We start from the raw sequence: 22,699 nt of genomic DNA, 5'->3' as shown, positions 1-22,699 counted from the left end.
ATGATATGCATATAACTGGTAGATCTGGGTAGAAAATAATCTCAAGTTTCCAAAACTGTTAAAATAGTGTATGTATAACAGAACTGATTTGGCAGGAGAAAATCTGAGAAAAATCCATTCAGGAAGTTGTTTTGTAGTTTTCTATTCTATGCCATTTCAGTATCCATTGACTTAGGACTCAAATTGCAGTTCCTATGCCTTCCACTAGATGTCAACAGTCTTTAGAAATTGTTTCAGGCTTGTATTCTGATAAATGAGGGAGTAAGACCAGTCTGAATGAGCGGACCCTACCTTGTCACAGAGCTTTTTCATGCACAATCCCAAGAGAGTGCCTTTCTTGTTTACCTTTTATATTGACAACGTTATTGTCCGGTTGAAATATTATAGATCATTTAGGCTAAAAACATCCTGAGGATTGAATATAAACATCGTTTGACATGTTTCTATGAACTTTACAGATACAATTTGGATTTTTTTTGTCTGCCTTGTTTTGACTGCGTTTGAGCCTGTGGATTACTGAAGAAAACATGCGAACAAAACAGAGGTTTTTGGATATAAAGAGACTTTATCGAACAAAATGAACATTTATTGAGTAAATGAATGTCTTCTGAGTGCAAACATATGAAGATCATCAAAGGTAAAGGATTCATTTTATCTCTATTTCTGACTTGTGTAAATCTTCTACTTGGCTGGTTACTGTTTGTAATGATTTGTCTGCTGGGCTATGTTCTCAAATAATCGTACGGTATGCTTTCGCCGTAAAGCTTTTTTCAAATCTGACACCGTGGTTGGATTCACAAGAAGTTAATCTTTAAACCTATGTAAATATGTTTTGTTTTCTGAATTTTTATAATGAGTATTTCTGTATTTGAATTTGGCGCTCTGCAATCTCACTGGATCTTGGCCAGGTGGGACGCCAGCGTCCCACATACCCTAGAGAGGTTGCTTAAAGGGATAAATCACACACTAAAGTTTTAGCATTTTGTTTATTAGTCCACTGTTAATACCCCAAAATGTTGCATGTCAAGTTTTCAAGATACAGAACAGTAGAGAGCACACCCTGTGATGATTATGCATGTTTTGAGTGAACTCTCCTTTAATAGTGACCAGGATGCAGTGGTTCACAGGCAGGTGGAAGTGATTATGTGTGATTTGGGGTTGTGTGCAACAGAAGAGGAGTGTGATGCAAAAGTCTGTTTTTGTAATGTGTCAATGTACTGTTTGTGATGGGTTTGTGGTGTGTGTGTGTGTGTGAGAGAGAGAGAGATGTAAACATTTTGAAAAACCATATATGGTGCTGTTGTCTGTCATTGCACACAATATACCCAGAGACTCAAACAGACAGGAAGTCGGTTTCACATTTGATTTCTGAACTCATATCAGCATTGGCTCAAAATAAATACCCTTTTATGATGCACAATCCTTCTAATAAGATGTTTACATTTCAGGTAAAGAATAAGTTCTGTCTTAGCCTGAAATCTAGAAGCTGTTTTTCTAACATTCTACTCTGTGTCATGTTTAGCATGGCAAGGAGTGGAATGATAACTGGTACCCAGGCTAGTTCTGTCTATGCTTATAGAAGACTCTAGTCCATAGATTGGAAAGAAATGTGGAACTAAAGTTTCTTGTGCTGTTGTTGTCAGGAGGCCTTTGGGGATGTGACAGACAGGAGGAAGCTCAGGACCCAGTTAGGATGTAAGGACTTCAAGTGGTACCTGGAGAACATCTATCCTGATATCCACGTTCCTGAGGACAGGCCTGGGACGTTTGGAATGGTGAGGAGAATGCTGCCATTTTGACTCCAGGGACAAATTCATTTGGTAAACGGAAGCAGACCGAAACTATCTGAACTTGTCCTGTAAGAAAAGCTTGTTATCGTTTACCTATACAACGGTGTGCCTTAATGAACCTCACATTGGCACCACATGAACCTTTTTTATTAAAGGGATAGTGCACTCAAATGTCAGTTATCATAGACAATGTTGAACTTTCTCTTGACTCCCCATACTCATATCTGTACTAAACCAATGGCATCTGCATGTTGTTTCCCTCTAGCTGAAGAACAGAGGCATGTCCAGCTACTGCTTTGACTACAATCCTCCTGACGACCATAACCTGGTGGGCCACCGAATCATCCTCTACCCCTGTCATGGCATGGGACAAAACCAGGTAGCTATGGCTCCATCTTTACTCTCCATGTCCTTCATTTAAAACCAGGTACAGTTGAAGTCGGAAGTTCACATACACCTGAGCCAAATACATTTAAACTCAGTTTTTCACAATTCCTGACATTTAATCCAAGTAAAAATTCCCTGTTTTAGGTCAGTTAGGATCACCACTTTATTTTAAGAATGTGAAATGTCAGAATAACAGTTGAGTGATTTATTTCAGCTTTTATTTCTTTCATCACATTCTCAGTGGGTCTGAAGTTTACATACACTCAATTAGTATTTGGTAGTATTGCCTTTAAATTGTTTAACTGGGGTCAAATGTTTCAGGTAGCCTACCACAAGCTTCCCACAAGTTGGGTGAATTTTGTCCCATTCCTCCTGACAGAGCTGGTGTAACTGAACCAGGTTTGTAGGCCCCCTTGCTAGCACACGCTTTTTCAGTTCTGCCCACAAATTTTCTATAGGATTGAGGTCAGGGCTTTGTGATGGCGACTCCAATACCTTGACTTTGTGGTCCTTAAGCCATTTTGCCACAACTTTGGAAGTATGCTTGGGGTCATTGTCCATTTGGAAAACCCATGTGCAACCAAGCTTTAACTTTCTGACTGATGTCTTGAGATGTTGCGTCAATATGTCCACATAATTTTCCTCCCTCATGATGCCATCTATTTTGTGAAGTGCACCAGTCCCTCCTGCAGCAAAGCACCCCCACAACATGATGCTGCCACCTCCGTGCTTCACAGGTTAGGATGGTGTTCTTCAGATTGCAGGCCTCCCCCTTTTTCCTCCAAACATAACAATGGTCATTATGGCCAAACAGTTCTATTTTTGTTTCATCAGACCAGAGGACATTTCTCCAAAAAGTATGATCTTTGTCCCCATGTGCAGTTGCAAACCGTAGTCTGGCTTTTTTTATGGCAGTTTTGGAGCAGTGGCTTCTTCCTTGCTGAGCAGCCTTTCAGGTTATGTAATATAGGACTCGTTTTACTGTGGATATAGATACTTTTGTACCTGTTCCCTCCAGCACAAGGTCCTTTGCTGTTTTTCTGGGATTGATTTGCACTTTTCGCACCAAAGTACATTCATCTCTGAAACAGAACGCGTCTCCTTCCTGAGCGGTATGACGGCTGTGTGGTCCCATGGTGTGTATAATTGCATTTTGAAATTGCTCCCAAGGATGAACCAGACTTGTGGAGGTATACCATTTTTTTTCTGGGGTCTTGGCTGATTTCTTTTGATTTTCCCATGATGTCAAGCGAAGAGGCACTGGGTTTGAAGGTAGGCCTTGAAATACATCCACAGGTACACCTCCAATTGACTCAAATTATGTCAATTAGCCTATCAGAAGCTTCTAAAGCCATGGCATCATTTTCTGGAATTTTCCAAGCTGTTTGTAAACTTAGCTATAACTTAGCAACTGTAGCTATAACTCCATGTTTACTCTCCTTGTCCTTCATTTAAAACCAGGTAGTTATAACTCCATCTTTACTCTCCATGTCCAACATTAAGTAGTGGTCCATACACTGGTGTGCTAGCTTACAGCTGTCATGGTAAACAATGCTCACAGGGCTTTCATGGCCAATAGCCTTTTCATGGCTTAGTGGTTATTTGGCTTTTGCCTGGGCCTGGCAGACAGCATGTGGATAGTGGAAAGAGTGTTTGTCTCATGGCTTCAGATGATAATGTACGTTGACAAGTATAAAATTGCTTTGTGAATTTGGACTGAAAGGATAGTGATGAAAGCAGTAACCTTCATGCTCAACCTTAAACTTAAATAGTCTTTGTTTGGTACGTTGAACCAATAAAACATCATTTTTGCGCCCAAAGGATAAAGAGAGTATTGTACAAAAGTGATATCCAGTGTGGGCTACATTGAGCCCCTTACAAGTTGGCACAGTGTATCCACTGTGGTGCCTTACTTTGTACTGGCAACTGAAATGGACACAACAAAACTCACACTACACTGCCCAGATTGCCCACACTCTGCTGGTCTCACCCTGCGTCTCACCCTATGACTCTCCTGCTGCAGTTCTTTGAGTACTCCAGTAAGAGAAGTGAGATCCGCTATAACACCAGGGATCCAGCAGGGTGTGCTGTGGGGGACGCCGTCTCCACCTACCTGACTGTGCACCTGTGCAAGAATCCCCGGCAGCCTGTGCCACAGGACCAGAAGTTTGTCCTCAGAGAGGTGAGGGGGAAAGGGACTATGCATCCTAAATGGTAACCTATTCCCTATATATGAGGGCCCTGGTCAAAATGGCACCCTATTTTCTACTCTGTTTAGACAATAGGGTATCATTTGGGATGCAGCCAAGAGCTTGTCTTCAAGTGAATGGGTAGGATGGGATGGAGGTGAGGGGAAGTATGGTAATTTTTGGAGGGAAATGCAGACTTTAACGACAAGGAAGTGGGACAGGAAAACAGGGAGCAGAGGAAGTGGTTGGGGGGAGGGTTGGGAATAGGGGAGGTTTTGGTAACAGAAAGAAGGTGAGGGATAGTGTGAGACTATGGGCCAGAGAGAAAAAGGGTGGCTTAGAAAGAGAGACAGTGGTGGCTCGTAGGCTTTAGATATACGAGGACAGGCTCATTGTAATGGAATTAATGTAAGGGTATCAAACGCATGGAAACCATATGTTTAATACCATTCAGCCATTACAATGAACCAGTCCTCCTATATCTCTGCCCACCACCCTCCTCTGAAGAGGGTGGAGAAAAGAGAGTGGAGTGCGTTGTGGAACACCCAGAGGAACACACATGGACCTATACAGGAAGTGTGTAGCTAAATGTTGGTTTTCACTAATCACTCTTGTGTTCTGTGTGTGTGACGTTGAGTTTCTTGTCGGAGCGGCCTCGGGGCCTTCAGAGCGTGCTCAAAGGAAATCTTTGACAAACACTGACATTAAGCCCTCCCCTTTCAGCTCTCATCTCTCTCGTTCTCTCTCAGTGATATCTCTCTCTCCTTCACAGTTCTCAAATTTTCACACTGTCAGTGCTCTCTCTCTCTCAGCATCCTCATAAAATGTCTCTCCTTCTCACCCACCCACCATTGCCTTAGCCTCCACAGACTCCAACTCCCCTCAGATACAGAATCAACCGGGTATCACTTTAGTAAATCAAATCCCCATCGTCTTTCTATGGAGTAGAGGTCACATAATCTAATAATGTCTTTCGGATAGCTTTGATGTAGCAGTTTGTACACAATGGATCATAGAACATTGAGGTAGCCTATTGTCTGGGTGTGCATACTTGGTGGTTTATGTGTTCAGTGTAGCCATCTATATAGCTGGATCTAAAGCATTCTATCTAAATGGAGAGGGCGAGGAAGAGAGGTAGGGAGAGAGAGCACGCAACAGAAGGCAGGGGGACAATTTCTTGGCCCTCTCTCTCCATATTCAAACATGAGGATTTCAATGTACTGTGATATTGCTGTTTTCACACTGCACTGCTCCCCTCTCTGTAATGTCTGTAGTCTCTTGTGTTCCTGGATGTAGGTACACACCAGTGGTTTACAAGTCCACTCCTCCAGGGCTCTATGCAGTCCTACTGCTGTTAATATCCCTTTGGTGCTCATTTATCATTGAGTCCACACACTTGGTTGCTCAGGTAGATATTAGCTGGTTAGAAGGCAAGGATGAAGACCAGCATTAGGTAACAGGCCTGAAGGGCTACTCTATACTAGTGGTCCATTTGGTCTGTCTTGTAAAAGAGATTGTATTTCAATAACCTGTATGAATAAAGGTGACATGTTCTAAATCACTCTTCTCCAATAGGACGGCACCCTTTACCACATGATGACCCAGAAGTGTGTCCAGGCCGTGGACGAGTCGGACAACGACAGCCGTGCCCCCGCCCTGCGGCCCTGCTCGGACCACGCCAACCAGAAGTGGTTCTTTGAGGAGAGGGGGGAATAGTGGAGCGAGCCAGACGAAATCTCTAACACTGGGGTGGAGGGACAACCAAACCCATATCCTGTAGTAGAGGGATCGGGATGGAGGCCCCAAGACCCATACTCAGGTCCAGTGTCCCTATGCTGTGGAGATAGCCTGGGTCGTTTTCACTAGGAACTAAACAGAAAAAAACCTTGCTGAAACGGGGAGGTACTAATTGAATTAGTGCAATTGGAATCACTTGTTTTTGTTTTCTGTTGCACACTGTTTTGAATCGTTGTGCCCTAATGAATATTACCCAAGTCAGGAACCGCTATCTTACCTCCTGTATCTATGCACAACCTTGTGCTTGCTCGACAACGTTTGATATTTGATATTAACACAAACCACATATCTGCTTCTCCAATCTTTTTAGTCATTTTTTTTAACATTGTTTGGGTTTTCAAACACAGTTTTACATCCAGGGATTTAATGACAACTGTTGCAATTGTTCATGCTGTAATCTTCTTATCCACAGTGATTTACAGTACACTAAGTTATTTTTTTTATTGTTTTTCAATGGTTAAGGGCTGTGTCCACTCACTTCAATGGGGTAACACCCATTTGAGGATGAGGGGTACATCCATAGAGAATGATAGAGGCCACACAAGGTCGTATTTGCATGGGGAACACCATAGAGAGCTTCCACCAATTTAATGCAGTCAACTGGGTGGGACTTCCAACTTCATTGGCTGTTCCCTCCTGGTGACCCTGTTGGATTCATGTCATCAAGAGGGAACAGCAAATAGTTTAGAAGGAAATGTACTACTTCAAAATGGAGATTGTCTTAATGCCCCCCCCCCTTCTCACTTTCATCGTTTTCCATCTCTCCTTCTCTTGAACCCAGGACCACTTTGCCCCTGGTAGTGGATGTTTTTGGCATTGCAGTGTTCTTGACAGAGTGACAGTATGTACTTGCATCACATTGCAGCTGGATAGCTCAGACTCAACCTCTAGAGGGCGCCAAAGCTTCCATCTTGTGTGCTGATCTTTTTCCCCACTCCAACCAATATGCTCTCAGCTCAGCGACATGTGTGCATGGTTCATTTTTATTAGTGATGCATTTACGTCTGTCCCTCATTGTAAGGTCAACCCTGTTTTGTGAACAGAACTCTTGTTTTAATATGGTGAAACCATGACCTTTTTTTTGATAATCTAATTGTCAAATCATAGCGTAAAAAGCTGGTTATACTCTTTCTGGCCATTTTCTAGTGTTTTGTGGTGGAAAACTGAGTGGGTAGATTATAGAACGTCAACCCTGTTGCCCATAGATCTTTATTTTATTTTTTTAAACTTGCATTCAATTGTCACCCCCTGTTGCACAGAACAAGCTTTCATTCCCCCTGTCACAACAGGATTGATGGTGATTTAAGAAGAAATCGTTAACCTTGTTACTGTCAACCCCGTTACTTTATTTGCCACTGAATAGGCACTTACTATATTCATTTTTTTATTTAACCTCTTAAGATGGGAAAACGTGTGTTTTATGAAGTTGAACATGTGCTCTTTAGGTGAAATCAAAAGGTGCCGAATTGGTGGAATGACCCAAAAATAAACATATATATATATATATATATATATATATATATATATATATATACTGTGTCTCCTGACTCTATTTCCAGCAAAAACAAATAGGACAGCGATTGTTGGCATTGAATAAGAAACGTTAATTTAGGCCATCAATTGGGCGATTTTTACCCCGAATAACTCCCTGACCTGATGCAAAAATAGATATAAAAAAAGATTTAAAGACAAAATATACCACTTATTCCCTACAGTTATAGTACATAAGGAGTCAAAAGATATAGCCTATGTGAATGAAAGATTGATATCTTATGCAAGGAGGTTGTGACCAATTGGATGTATTGATCCCTATTTAGCCTAGAAGTGTGGATGTGTGTGGCCACATAGTCGTTGCATTTTTGGTGGATGTTGGGTACACAGCGGTGACACACCCACACACATACAGTATCTTTCTGACAGGTCATAGAATAGGGCGGTGCTTCTCTATCATCGTACATCATAAAGTGGGATGTTCTGCAAGCTGTCCAGATGTTCTCTGTCTGTATGGGACACAGTACTCTGGATGCCTCCCACATGACTCCCTATTCCCTATGTTGTACACTACTTTTGATCTGGGCCAATAGGGGACACAACCTCTTTTAAGTAACTTCTTCCACTTTCACATACTATATATGCACTATGCAAATCTGTTTTTTTTCTCTTCACAGTGTTCTATGACATGTACAGTACCAGTCAAAAGTTTGGCCACACCTACTCATTCAAGTGTTTTTCTTTATATTTCATATTTTCTACATTGTAGAATAATAGGGAAGACATCAAAACTATGAAATAACACATGGAATCATGTATTAAGCAAAAAAGTGTTAAACAAATCAAAGTATTTGATTTTTCAATGTAGCCACCCTTTGCCTTGATGACAGCTTTGCACACTCTTGGCATTCTCTCAACCAGCTTCATGAGGTATGGAATGCTTTTCCAACTGTCTTGAAGGAGTTCCCACATATGCTGAGCACTTGTTGACAGCTTTTCCTTCACTCTGAGGTCCAACTCTGATTATCTGGTTATCTGATGCAGGACTCCATCACTCTCCTTCTTGGTCAAATAGCCCTTACACAGCCTGGAGGTGTGTTGGGTCATTGTGCTGTTGAAAAATAAATTACAGCCCCACTTAGGGCAAACCAGATGGCATGGCGTATCACTGCAGAATGCTGTGGTAGCCATGCTGATTACGTTTACCTTGAATTCTAAATAAATCTCAGACAGTGTCACCAGCAAAGCAACCCCACACCATCACACCTCCTTTTCCATGCTTCACGTTGGGAACCACACATGCAGAGATCATCCGTTCACCTACTCTGGACAGATTTCCACCAGTCTAATGTCCATTGCTCATGTTTCTTGGCCCAAGAAAGTCTCTTCTTCTTTTTGGTGGCTTTAGTAGTGATTTTCTTTACAGGTATTCAACCATGTTGAGATGTGTCTGTTACTTGAACTCTGTGAAGCATTTATTTGAGCTGGAAACTGAGGTGCAGTTAACGCTAATGCGTTAGCAAAGGTAACTCCTTTCCTGTGGCGGTCCACAGGTAAGCCAGTTTCATCATAGCACTTGATGGTTTTTCTGACTGCACTTGAAGATACTTTCACAAGTTCTTGACATTTTCCGTATTGACTGACCTTCATGTCTTAAAGTAACGATGGACTTGTCATTTCTCTTTACTTATTTGATCTGTTCTTGCCATAATATGGACTTGGTATTTTACCAAATAGGGCTATCTTCTGTATACCACCCCTACCTTGTCACAACACAACTGATTGGCTCAAACGCATTAAAAGGAAAGAAATTCCACAAATTAACTTTTAACAAGGCACACCTGTTAATTGAAATGCATTCCAGGTGACTACCTCATGAAGCTGGTTGAGAGAATACCAAGAGCGTGCAAAGCTGTCATCAAGGCAAAGGGTGGCTACTTTAAAGAATCTCAATTTTTATTTTTATTTGTTTAACACTTTTTTGGTTACTACATGATTCCATATGTGTTATATCATACTTTTGATGTCTTCACTATTATTTTACAATGTAGAAAATAGTAAAAATAAAGGAAAACCCTTGAATGAGTAGCTGTGTCCAAGCGTTGACACTCAGAGTTGGTGTTCATATTAAGGTACCATTTTCTATTCCTTAACTCAAATGTGTAATGTCTGTATAATAATACACGGTAAAACTTTTAGGTAATGTATTCTTGGTTGGTATGTCTTCACTTCAAAGCACATCAAACACCTGAAGTCTTTCCTCATACCATACCAGTACAGTATTGTACTCTGCTGTGGGCCGACGCACATGCAGGTATTCTCTAGTACTGTACCTTTCAAAAACATCTCCATAAAAAAACACTTATTATTTGAGTAACTACACATACCATTTATATTTTTCATGTTTGTTCCCTTCGCGCCATATGTGCCCCAGTGATAGTAATATAGACTGATGCTGGTGGATCCATTTCTGTCATCCTCTTTCCGAGATGGAGTGAGAATAAGTGAGAGTTCTGTTCAAACCATATCTGATTGGTTTTAACACCAGCTGCTGTGTGAGAAGGCAAAATGTCAAGCTCACGCCAAGTCCCTCTGTTCCCCCTGTGCCTCAGCAATGCCCTGCAGTCTTCCTCAATTACTCATTCATGAAGCTCCGCTGTTTGATATTTCATAGGGTGCCTGCGTGGGCCTCCTTTGTGTGGTGTCATCTGCCTAGGCTGGCTCTCTGGGGCGGTGAGCGGAAAGGAAGGGGTTTAGAACCTTAGAGTTAGAGCTGCGTTCCCTGTCTCTCCTCTCACAGAAACACTGAAGGAAACTACCTACACATATTTAGCAGATGTTATTGCGGGTGTAGTGAAATGCTTGATCTAAAGGTAAAAGAATGCTATTAAGAAATATATCAATATTAGATTGCTCAATGTTGGAGTGGCATTGACTAAAATACAGTAGAATAGAATACAGTATGTACATATGAGATGAGTAAAGCGGTATGTAAACATTATAAAAGTTCCTAGTGTTACAATATTGAAGTGGCCAGTGATTCCAAGTCTATGGATATAGGGTGCAGGGTTGCGTAACCAGGTGGAAGCTGGCTAGTGATGGCTATGTAACAGTCTGAAGGCCTTGAGATAGAAGCTGTTTTTCAGTCTCTCAGTCCCAGCTTTGATGCACCTGTACTGACCTAGCCTTCTGGATGATAGTGGAGTGAACAGGCCGTGGCTTGGGTAGTTGATGTCCTTTGATCTTTTTGGCCTTCCTGTGAAGGTGTCCTGGAGGGCAGGTTGTTTGACCATGGTGATGCATTGGGCAGACCGCACCACCCTCTGGAGAGCCCTGCAGTTGCAGGCTGTGCAGTTCATATCAAATCTAATCAAACTTTATTTGTCACATGTGCCGAGTACAACAAGTGTAGACTTTACAGTGAAATGCTTACTTACAAGCCCTTAACTAACAGTGCAGTTCAAGAAGAAAATATCTACCAAGTAGACTAAAATAAAAAGTAATAATAAAAAGTAACACAATAAGAATAACATAACGAGACTATATACAGGGGGCACCGGTACCGAGTCAGTGTGCAGGTGTACAGGTTATTCGAGGTAATCTGTACATGTAAGTGGGGGCGAAGTGACTATGTATTGGTAACAAACAAACAAACAGCGAGTAGCAGCAGTGTACAAAAGGGGGGGTGTCAATGTAAATTGACCGGTGGTAATTTGATGAAATGTTTGGCAGTCTTATGGCTTGGGGGTAGAAGCGGTTAAGGAGCCTTTTGTTCCTAGACTTGGTGCTCCGGTACCGCTTGCAGTGCGGTAACAGAGAAAACAGTCTAGAACTTGGTTGACTGGATTCTGACAATTTTATGGGCTTTTCTCTGACATGGCAGGAAGCTTGGCCCCAGTGATGTACTGGGCCGTTCGCACTACCCTCTGTAGTGCCTTACAGTCAGATGCCGAGCAGTTGCCATACCAGGCGGTGATGCAACCAGTCAGGATGATCTCGCTGGTGCAGCTGTAGAACCTTTTGAGAATCTGGGGACCCATGCCAAATCTTTTCAGTCTCCTGAGGGGGAAAAGGTTTTGTCGTGCCCTCTTAACAACTGTCTTGGTGTGTTTGGACCATGATATTGTGTTGGTGATGTGGACACCAAGGAACTTGAAACTCTCGACCCGCTCCACTACAGCCCCGTCGATGTGAATGGGGGCCTGTTCGGCCCGCCTTTCCCTGTAGTCCACGATCAGCTCCTTTGTCTTGCTCACATTGAGGGAGAGGTTGTTGTCCTGGCACGACACTACCAGTTCTCTGACCTCCTCCCTATAGGCTGTCTCATCGTTGTCGGTGATCAGGCCTACCACTTTTGTGTCATCAGCAAACTTAATGATGGTGTTGGAGTCGTGTTTGGCCACGCAGTCGTGGGTGAACAGGGAATACAGGAGGGGACTAAGTACACACCCCTGAGGTACTACTGTTGAGTTGTCTGCAAACTTGATGATTGAGTTGGAGGCATGCGTGGCCAGGCAGTAATGGGTGAACAGGGAGTACAACGGGGCTGAGCACGCACCTTTGTGGGGCCCCTTTGTTGAGCATCAGCAAAGTGGAGGTGTTGTTTCCTACCTTCACCAACTAGGCGCGGCCCGTCAGGAAGTCCAGGACCCAGTTGCACAGGGCGGGGTTCAGACCCAGGGCCCCGAGCTTATCGATGAGCTTGGAGGGTAAGGAAATTGAAGTAGGTCTAGGGTGTCAGGTAAGGTAGAGTTGTTATGATCCTTAACCTTTCAAAGCACTTCATGATGACAGAAGTGAGTGCTATGGGGCGATAGTCAGTTAGTTCAGTTACCTTTGCTTTCGTTGGTACCGGAACAATGGTGGACATCTTGAAGCAAGTGGGGACAGCAGACTGGGATAGGGAGAGATTGAATATGTCTGTGAAACGGCTGGTTTGCGCATGTTTTGAGGACGTGGATAGGGATACCGTCTGTACTGGCATCCTTGCAAGGGTTGACACATTTAAATGTCTTACTCAAGTTGGCCATGGAGAAGGAGAGCCCACAGTCCTTGGTAGAGGGACACGTCGGTGGCACTGTGTTATCCTTAAAGCGGGGGAAGAAGGTGTTTAGCTTGCCCGGAAGCAAGATATCGGTGTCCGTGACGTGGCTGGTTTTGCCTTTGTAGTGCGTGATTGTCTGTAGACCCTGGCACATACGTCTCATGTCTGAGCCATTGAATTGCGTCTTCACTTTCTCTGTACTGACGTTTTGCCTGTTTGATTGCCTTACGGCGGGAATAACTACACTGTTTGTGTTTGGCCATATTCCCAGTCACCTTGTCACGGTTAAATGCTGTTGTTCGTGCTTTCAGTTTTGTGCGAATGCTGCGATCTATCCACAGTTTCTGGTTTGGGTATGTTTTAATAGTCACAGTGGGTACAACATCTCTTATGCACTTCCTGATGAACTCAGTCACCGTATCCGTTTATTCGTCAATGTTATTCTCAGAGGCTACCCGGAATATATCCCAGCCCGCATGATCAAAACAATCTTGAACCATGGATTCCGATTGGTTAGACCAGTGTTGAGTAGACCTTAGCACGGGTACTTCCTGTATGAGTTTCTGCCTATAGGAAGGGATATAATTGAGTCGTGATCAGATTTTCAATGTGTTGGTAGAACTTCAGTAGCCTTTTCCTCAGATTAGTGTTTTTTTTCATCCCCAGCTACAATAAATGCGTCCTCAGGATATGTGGTTTCCAGTTTGCATAAAGTCCAGTGTAGTTCTTTGAGGGCTGTCGTAGTATCGGCTTGAGGGGGAGTATACTTGGCTGTGACTATAACTGAAGAGAATTCTCTTGGGAGGTAATACGGTGGGCATTTCATTATGAGGTATTCTTGGTTGGGTGAACAAAAGGACTTGAGTTTCTGTATGTTATCACACAATGAGTAGTTAATCATGAAACATACACCCCTGCCTTTCTTCTTCACAGAGAGTTCTTTATTCCTATCTGCGCGATGTACTGAGATCCCAGCTGGCTGTATGGACAGGGACAGTATATCCCGAGAGAGCCATGTTTCCGTGAAACGGAATATGTTACAATCCCTGATGCCTCTCTGGAAGAAGATCCTTGCCCTGAGCTCATCTACTTTATTACCCAGAGACTGAACATTAGCCAGTAATATACTCAGAAGCGGTGGATGGAGTGCACGCCTCCTGAGTCGGACTAGAAGTCCACTCCGCATACCTCTTCTCCACCAGTGGTGTTTTGGAGCAGCCTCTGGAATAGGGTTAAATTACCCTTGGGGGTACAAACAAAGGTTCCAATTTGGGAAAGTCGTATTCCTGGTCGTAATGCTGGTGAGTTACCACTGCTCTGATATCCAAAAAGGTATTTCCGGCTGTGTGTAATAACACAACAAATCTGGGCTAATAATGTAAGAAATAACACACAAAAAAACAAAATACTGCAAAGTTTCTTTGGAGCTAGAAGCAGAGCTGCCATATCTGTCAACGCCATCTTACTACTGTCCAATGGCTGTTTCCTTGTCTCCGCTGCCACTTGCCTCCGCCTCGCTTTTCTTTCATTTAATTTCAGCTCACCAGGTTTGGGTCTGACAAGGAATTAATTTCAAATTCTGCTTCTGATGAGAACTCTAAACTGCAATTCGGGTCTCGTGTGCAGTCCGGCAGTGTCAATTATGCGTGTGGTTTGAATTTACGGCGACTTTGTGTGAAGTAAATACACTAGGCTAAAGGCTACTATGCGACCACCAGTTTGTAAAATGTGTTATTCTTTTTTTTTTGCCAATCTACTGCTGCGCATGTTGTGTATTTCTTAGAATTGCGTTAGTGTGACATTGGGTTAAAATTTCATCATTTCCCAGGTATTTTTATTTTAAAAATGTGGGAAATGTGAATAGTGGTCCCGGGATAGTCCCGCATCCCGGTTACCGATATTAATCCCTAATTTGTATCTCTTCTCTGAATGGAACCCTCTGATCTCATATAATTCTGGTTTCCCCGGGAACAAGGAAACAATGAAACAAAGTATTTGAAGCATGCAACATTTTAGTACTTCAAGAACTCTAAACAGAATTGTACACTAAATTATAGACGGGGGAAATCCAATGGACTTTCTTGTGAAGAAGATTCAAGGTACATTTGCAGTCATGAATCTGATAGCTGAGTGGGATGTTTTGTTTATGAAAACATTTATGGGTACAGTGAACTCTTGCTGATAAAATCAAATTACTATCGGAGCTAATGTTAGCTTGCTATTTATCTGGCCCTGAATACACACATTGCTCTCAATTTGCCCTCAATACTGCCCCATCTCTCAATATAAGATTTTAAATAATGTCTCTCTTTATTGTTTGCTTTAATATGTAGCTTTACTTATTTAAATGTAGTACGTGCACTTACATTTATTTTATCATGGCCACTGAGTGTTTCAGTCATGTATTTGCAACCTTCTCTGTCTGACTAGAGTTGGATATCTCCAGGTATCATATGAGGGGACACTATAGGAAACTAGACTCTCCAAAGAATGATCCCACAGATGACTTTGCTGATAACACTAGGGCTGCAGAGAGAGGTAAATTATATTGGCATTGTACCCACAACAGATGTAGCCTACATATTGTAGCTACTGTAATTATTGTGATAGATAAATTACGTCTGGAAAAATAATGCTTGTTCTGATACTCAATATTACTCTCATTTTAGCTGGTTTATCAAAAATGTTCATCACAGTGAAATGTTCAGTCAGAGTTCCCTTTGTGACGTCACTGTTCTGGCCTGTGATGATACATGATGGTTACTCAGAGAACAGAGAAAACCACAAGGGTGTTATCTGCTTAAAGTAGCTGCTGAAACACTGTAGGTATGAGAACCTAAATGGTCATACGCATGGAGGCTCTGAGAAGGACTAAGGAAAAAAAGACAAATATTGTAGAAGAAACATCCGGTATGTTAACTTTTTATGCCACTAGTTATGTGACATGATGAAATGTCAACATAAAGTGTTTATCAGATGATAGGATGACCTTGATGACATTTATAAAGGGAAGCTGGTGATTGAGCAGAATCAATCTTGGTAAAAGTACAGATAGACTCAAAGGATTTATCCATTAGATGCTGTTGGCTTGATGAAGGCCATCATATCTTAGTGAACTGTAGTGCATCAAACGCATTTCCCACTTCTAGCTGTGGAACAAAGTAGTGACATTTTTCACTCACTTCCACCCCTCAAAACACTAAATTTATTTCCATTTAGACTGACTTTTAGTGGCCGTGCAGTCATGTTTTTTTATTTTCACTGAGTACATCACTGAGTACATTTTAGAATTGAAAACTGCATGCTGTCTGTACAGGTTGTGATAGTCTCACAGACTGCCTGAAGGTGCAGTCAAAGACCATAGAGACTACCCCCTCCAGACCTAACCCCAGCATCTCAGACCTCCAGTCCAGGCTGGGCACCACCAGCTCGGGCCACGGCCAGCACCCCGCCAGCAGACCCTCCGACCACCACCTCCACTACGACTCAATGGTCCACAGCTACTCCCTCAACCCAGCCACTCCAACCCCGGTAGGGTCTAACAACTCGACTGGCGCCGACCCTCATCCCTTGCCGCCGCAGACCATGTACTGCCACCACACCTCCGACTCCCAGAGGTCACTGTGTGGTGAGCTGGATCCTCTCTTCATCCGCAAGGTCACGGCTGCAGAACTAGTCTGTGGGGAGAGTAAGTACAAGTGCTCAGGCTGCCTGAGGTACTACGATCACCTGGGGACCCTGCTGGGTCATATCGACCAGGGCTGGAGAGAGGGCTTCAGCTGCAGGGTGTTCTACAGGAAGCTGAAGAGCATGCAGGACCGCAGGCCCATGGTCATGATGAGTTGCCAGAGCAGGGAGTCTCTTGCCATGGATAACGACCCTAAGCCCTCCAGCTCCTCCACCACATACCTGGGGTCGGCCTCGCTGGTTCTGGCACCCCAGCCCACCGACAGCGTCGGGAGGAAGGGTCTTGAGACAAGCGATAAGAAGGGAGACATGATCCAAAAGTGGCTGCAGAAGACAGAAGTGACAGCATCACTTCACTGAGGCAGTTTTGTATGAGTTGGTTGGAGAATGTGTGTACTGTAGTATTGTTGCTGGGTTGTCTAGAACTGACAGGGTGTTAACTTGTCAAAAATAAATACAAAAAATAATACACAAACATAATGTACTGTAGGTTACTTCTTCTTTAAATGTGTTTTACTCAGAAATGAGGAAATCTGAAATTATCTTAATTTAAGAGATGAAAAGAGGTTTTCATTCACCAAGGTTCAAATCACCATGCCCATCTTCCATGTCACTGTCTTACATCAGATAGTGCAACAATTCCTTCTGCACTGACGATTGAGGAATGACGCCACCTGTCAGAAGACAATGCTTCCATGTAGATGGCACTGCTTGTATGACGTTTATGACGTCACACATGTATTTATTTTGGTGATGGAGAGATGAGAACAGTCAGAACACATATCCCACTTGCTCACCAAAATTTAGTCTGCTGATCTTCTTACCTCAAAGCCAATGGACACGACAAAGCCAATCAAATGAAGTATGTTTGATTCCCAAAGCAGATGACAAAGTATTGACAAGCCTGTGTCGTAGATGTACATTTATTCAAATCTTTTGGCAAAAAATAGGGAGACACTCAAATGTGATTACTTCATTAACATTACATGCAGTGCCTTAGGATTTTATTCATACCTCTGAGAAATGTGTGAGCATACAAGACTAGAATATAAAACCTAAAAGAAATATGAACAAGTCCAATGATCCAGTTCCATGTGCTAAACATTTAACATGAAAGGTTGGTGTGTAGAGAAAAAAAAAAAAAAAATCTTCTCACAACTGCTGTAGTTTGTGAATTTGGAGTCTCCTCTGACAGAACAACATTGACAACATTCTTGTGTAGTTTTCTTTAGCAAGGTTAGAGCACTTCTTCTGTGTCTTCAAAATGCTAGATGTTTTCAATGGCCTGCTTTCTTGAGTTTAGCCTACCTCTCAAATGCTGTACTGAATAGAAATCTGAAAACTGGAATGGCCAGTCAGCGGCATTGATTTGTGTTCACCTAGCAATGTTTTTATAGATCAAGGTTCTTTATACATACATTCTCCTCAATTCTTGTTTTCTGTCTGACTCCATGAGATAACCTGGGAGGGAGGTTGGCTTTGAGGACAGCAGAGCCACCAGTATGACAGACCCCTGTTCACCTTCCTTGCATCCCCCTGAAGCACACCCCACCCAGGCCTCAGGGACAGGGACATCCACCATATCCAACTCATTCTTCAGCCAAGGAGTGGTTCAAGTCAATAGAGCCCAGACACGAGGCTACCAACCTGGAATTCAACTTCCTGGGCTTGGGCTCTACCATGAAACAGGTGGACGGGGAGCTCCAGTACCCGGGTGCTGGATGCCTGTGGCTCTACCCCAGCCTGACTGTGCTGCAGAACCGCATCAACCTCAGCTGGATGGAAGGCTTCAGCTGCTGCGTCTTCTACAGGAAGCTGAGGGAGGTTTGCCTCAGGAACGACACCAGGAAGCTCCACGAGAGGGTGCTAGTGAGTAGTGGTGCCAAGAAACAGCTGAGTACCCCACATGCAGGGCAGACCTGGGCCTTGCTAGAGGGGGTAGGAGTTGAGATGGAATGGGACCAGAAATCAGCTCTGGCATTTTGGACAAACCAGATTTTATTTTCCCTTGGGGGCCCCCAAACTGTCCCTTTTTCTTATCCCTCGAGGCACACTGGCCCATTATCCAGATAATTATCATTTTTTGCAAAAAACATTATTTAGGCAGGCCCACTAGAATACAAATGAACCAGCCCATCTTGCATTTGCCCGAAATGCCAGAAGGCCAGTCCGCCCCGGGTAGGAGTGGAGGGCAGACAAGTTAGAAGCAGGGGGATCAGGCTCCTGGAGCTGGAGGAAGGAAGGAGGAAGGGACAACACCCAGCCAGAGGTTGACTCAGGAGTTGGTGGAGACAACAAGAAGGAACAGCGCCTTTCACAAGTGGCTGAATGAGATTGACGGTTACCCCATCCCTGATGTCACCCTGTTGCCAGAGAGAGCATTAAAAGCATCCATCTTTTTGATTCCTCAGTTTCACTGAATGAGAAAGATTATTGGCATTGAATTTCTCGGTTGCAAGGTGTAATTGCTGTCCTGGAGGATTTGCTCTGGGACGGTGGGACTTGTATGTTGTTGTTTTTTCACAAGAAGATCAGTTGCTGTCTGTGTGAATTCAAATCCCATCACTGCTGACCAGAGCTAAATAGTACAGTTCTGGCCTCGTGAGCATGTACCCTCCTCATACCAGATCCTGGCCAACACTTTATTCTTTTCTCCATCTGTTTCTCATTCTGCTCAATTGAATGTATGAGTCACTCAACTGAACAACATTAACATATTTGGACTTACAGGATTTGAAAAGTGTTTTAGAAAATAATTTGCCCACTGCGGAATTAATTATTCTAGTCTATTAATCTTATCTACTGTAGAGGAGGCAGAGTGGATAAGGAGCTGTGGAATCAACCAAGCTCAAAGCCCAGGCATCCAAGTATAGGAGCTTCAGATAATGTTCATTTAAGAGAGCACAACGTTAATTTTCCTCAGATATGAGATGTAGGCCTATCCAGCTGTAGGAAGATTTTTCAAGCATAATTCATCACTGACACAATTTAATGATTGGTTTATAAAATGACAAACAACTGTTTGTTTAAGCAGCTATGCATTACATTGCTGATGGTGGCAACTTTAGAATATTTTTCCTTTTACTGGGTGTTAAAAGGCAATGTTGCTATCATTTTTCATGGGTACATTACCCACAATATCCTCTAGCCACTTGGAAAAATATGTTGTACCAAGCCTGCATCTGAGCCTGCAGTGTATTCCTACAACATCCTGTAAAATGGTCAATGTGGCACCACAGAGACACACATCCAATGGGGTTTTAAAAGCACAGTGAGTGGTCACAGACTACAGCCGAGGTACCTGTCACACAGAGAGGGAGAGAGAGAGAGAGGGGGAAAAAATAACAATATCCTCAGTGCAGTAGGTAGGGGGTGTTGATGAGCATGGGGTTGGGTGGGTGTGGGCAGGGGGTCCCGGTGCCCAGCCAGTAGCCAAGGTATCAACCTTTTCCAAAGGAGGTGATCGATAAGGCTCATCGCTGGGGGACACCGGAACATTCTCAGCTGAGGGGGAGAGGAGGAAGGCAGGAAGCTCACACAAACAGTCAGAGATGAGGAAGTGCTAATTGCCTGTGGATGCTAAGAAGGGACCCCCGCTGGGCCTGTCCTGGTGGTATGACCCAGGGCTTATTGAGTTCTGGGGGGGTCAGACAGAATGGTTCTGAAGGTGGTGTTTATTTACAGGGGCAGAAGATGAGCTAGCTCAAAGGACATTTACAAGATGCTGACAAACACTAACATAGATAGTAGACTTACAAGATAACGAACAATAATCTAAATGGCCAATTACTAAAGCTACGACTGGGGCCTTTAATCTAGGCAGAGCACCTTTAAACTAGGCAGAGGACCTTTAAACTAGGCAGAGCACTTTTAAACTAGGCAGAGAACCTATAACACTGAGTTTAGATAAATCCTCACAGCTGAGTTTAAGAGAGCCCTGGGACAACATGTCCCTCCAGCCTAAATTATCCTCAAAATGAGCAACCTGAACAGGTTAGAAGTCCAAACAAGTATTTCATCAAATAACATTATAATCAATATTTTGAACAGACATAATATCACATAAACAAATATAGATATTAGGTGGGAAAAATGACATAGATAAAATGTTCTAGTTACTGAGCACACGCACCTGCTGGATAACTATAACTAACTATAACTAAATCTGAGGCCTGCACCAGACCCTAACCTGCTAATATAGAAAATGCGCTGTAGGCTAAAGTCAGACAGCGAAACTATTTTTTGACAGGGGGTGCAGGCCATTTTTTGACAGGGGTGCAGGCCATTTTTTGACAGGGGGTGCAGGCAATTTTTTGACAGGGGGTGCTGGCCATTTTTTGACAGGGGTGCAGGCCATTTTTTGACAGGGGGTGCAGGCCATTTTTTGACAGGGGTGCAGGCCATTTTTTGACAGGGGGTGCAGGCCATTTTTTGACAGGGGGTGCAGGCCATTTTTTGACAGGGGGTGCAGGCCATTTTTTTGACAAGGGGTGCAGGCAATTTTTTTTGCCTGATTTAGATATGTATCTGCTTTTAATTTCTGACATTTTGGACTATTTGTTAGTCAACTTGGCTATAATTAGATGCATGCAGCTTCTCTTCTGTCATTATATGTTGCCCTAGAAGACTAAAGAAACTCTTGCTCACCAGAATGTCATAAATGAATGCTTCAATCTAGTTGACATCGGTAAGGTTTTCTCTGTCATCTCTGGATCTTTCACTTAGCAAAGATGTTTAGGGACTGAAGTCAAATGTAAAAATGTAACAACCAAAAAAGGAAAGATTTGCTGTGCAAATGACATCAGTTTGACCGGTTGTAAGGAAATAGAAAACTGTAAAAATGACCCAACATGTTTCTGATAGATTTCAGTTCTGCTTGGATGCATATTTTATGTGGTTGAAATACTATCAGCTTTTATGATGCTGATAAAGATCACGCCACTACAGACAGTATCTAACTGCCATTTGCATTCTCTCAAAATGCTGAAAGAAAAAAATCATATTTCTTCTGTTCCCGAGCCAAAATTTAGCCTACATTTGGTGTATCATTGTACTGCAAGAAATGCTTAATTCTGCAGGAGTTAATAAAGGCTACCTGAGAGGTTACAGACCTACAGTCAGTGTCCAGATTTCAGTTTCCATTGAACCCATCTGAACAGTAGGCTACAGTTCCCTTGATGTGCCATAGGCCTATATGAAGTCTCAGTCCTGTCACTGTGGAATGTGTATAGCGCCTCACAATCACACATAACACAGCCATCATCCTCTTTTACCACTTCACCAAACATGACTTTTCTGGCCCTCCCTTCTCTTTATTTCTAACTCTCTGCTTCGCTGCTTTTCTCTTGTTGAATTTAACTCTCACATTGTCCTTTTTGCCTCCATGGATGACCTTAACTTTTTCGGCCCGTTTCCAAAAGGATTAGGCGATTGGCATGTAGGCTATTTGGTGCTCGTACAGTAGGCTTACGCACTAATGCCACCCTCATTTCATGACCCTAAACCCACCCGCCCAGCGGATATCCAACCCGTGTATCACTATAAGGGTAAGGCTACTGTATAGGCTTAACACTATCTATCTTTTAGAAATACTCCCAACCGTAACCCACAATGCATACTAAACTGTCACTTGTTACATCACATCATGTAATGCATTGTCTAAGGAAACTTCAAAGCGCCCTAGCACTCAGTGGGTATTGCTATGGAAATGATGCATGTACTATAGAATCTCCTTAATTGAGTCAGCTCAGTACAAAAGGAAGCTTTGGCTGTTTGAATAAGTGGCCGCTAGTTTATGTTCTCCTTTCATCAGCCTGAAGTGTAAGGCCATTATGGTGTCCAAGATCTGTAAACTAACAGACAACGTTATTCATTAGCACACCCTGAGATTGATGCATGTCTTGCCCTGCTTCCTTAACCCACACATCTGAATCAACATCTTTAATGGATTGCATTATGAACCACTCCATTGTTAGTGAGCTGAACCTTATTCACTAGACAGATCTTATCCACCAGACAGATCTTATTCACCAGACAGGTCTTATCCACCAGACAGATCTTATCCACCAGACAGGACTTATCCACCAGACAGATCTTATCCACCAGACAGGTCTTATCCACCAGACATGTCTTATCCACCAGACAGATCTTATCCACGAGACAAATTTAACCCACCAGACAGGACTTATCCACCAGACAGGTCTTATCCACCAGACAGATATTATCCACCAGACAGATATTATCCATCAGACAGCTCTTATCCACCAGACAGTTATTATCCACCAAACAGAGCTTATCCACCAGACAGATCTTAT

The 22,699-nt window shown here is 43.0% G+C and overlaps 1 protein-coding gene across 1 annotated transcript in view; it reads left to right on the top strand.

Annotated features, from left to right (window-relative positions):
* Positions 1–7,291, top strand: part of LOC112229251 (polypeptide N-acetylgalactosaminyltransferase 12) — a 26,848-nt gene extending 19,557 nt beyond the window's left edge. The window contains exons 7-10 of the mRNA XM_024395089.2: positions 1,644–1,775; positions 2,056–2,169; positions 4,201–4,359; positions 5,942–7,291. Of these exons, the coding sequence (XP_024250857.2) occupies positions 1,644–1,775; positions 2,056–2,169; positions 4,201–4,359; positions 5,942–6,082 (546 nt within the window). The 3' untranslated portion in view covers positions 6,083–7,291. The remainder of the gene's footprint in view (positions 1–1,643; positions 1,776–2,055; positions 2,170–4,200; positions 4,360–5,941) is intronic.
* The last annotated feature ends 15,408 nt before the right edge of the window (positions 7,292–22,699 follow it).

This window comes from Oncorhynchus tshawytscha, linkage group LG31 (genome assembly GCF_018296145.1).
Source record: "Oncorhynchus tshawytscha isolate Ot180627B linkage group LG31, Otsh_v2.0, whole genome shotgun sequence".
NCBI lineage: Eukaryota > Metazoa > Chordata > Actinopteri > Salmoniformes > Salmonidae > Oncorhynchus > Oncorhynchus tshawytscha.
This window is presented reverse-complemented; position numbering and strand designations above follow the sequence as displayed.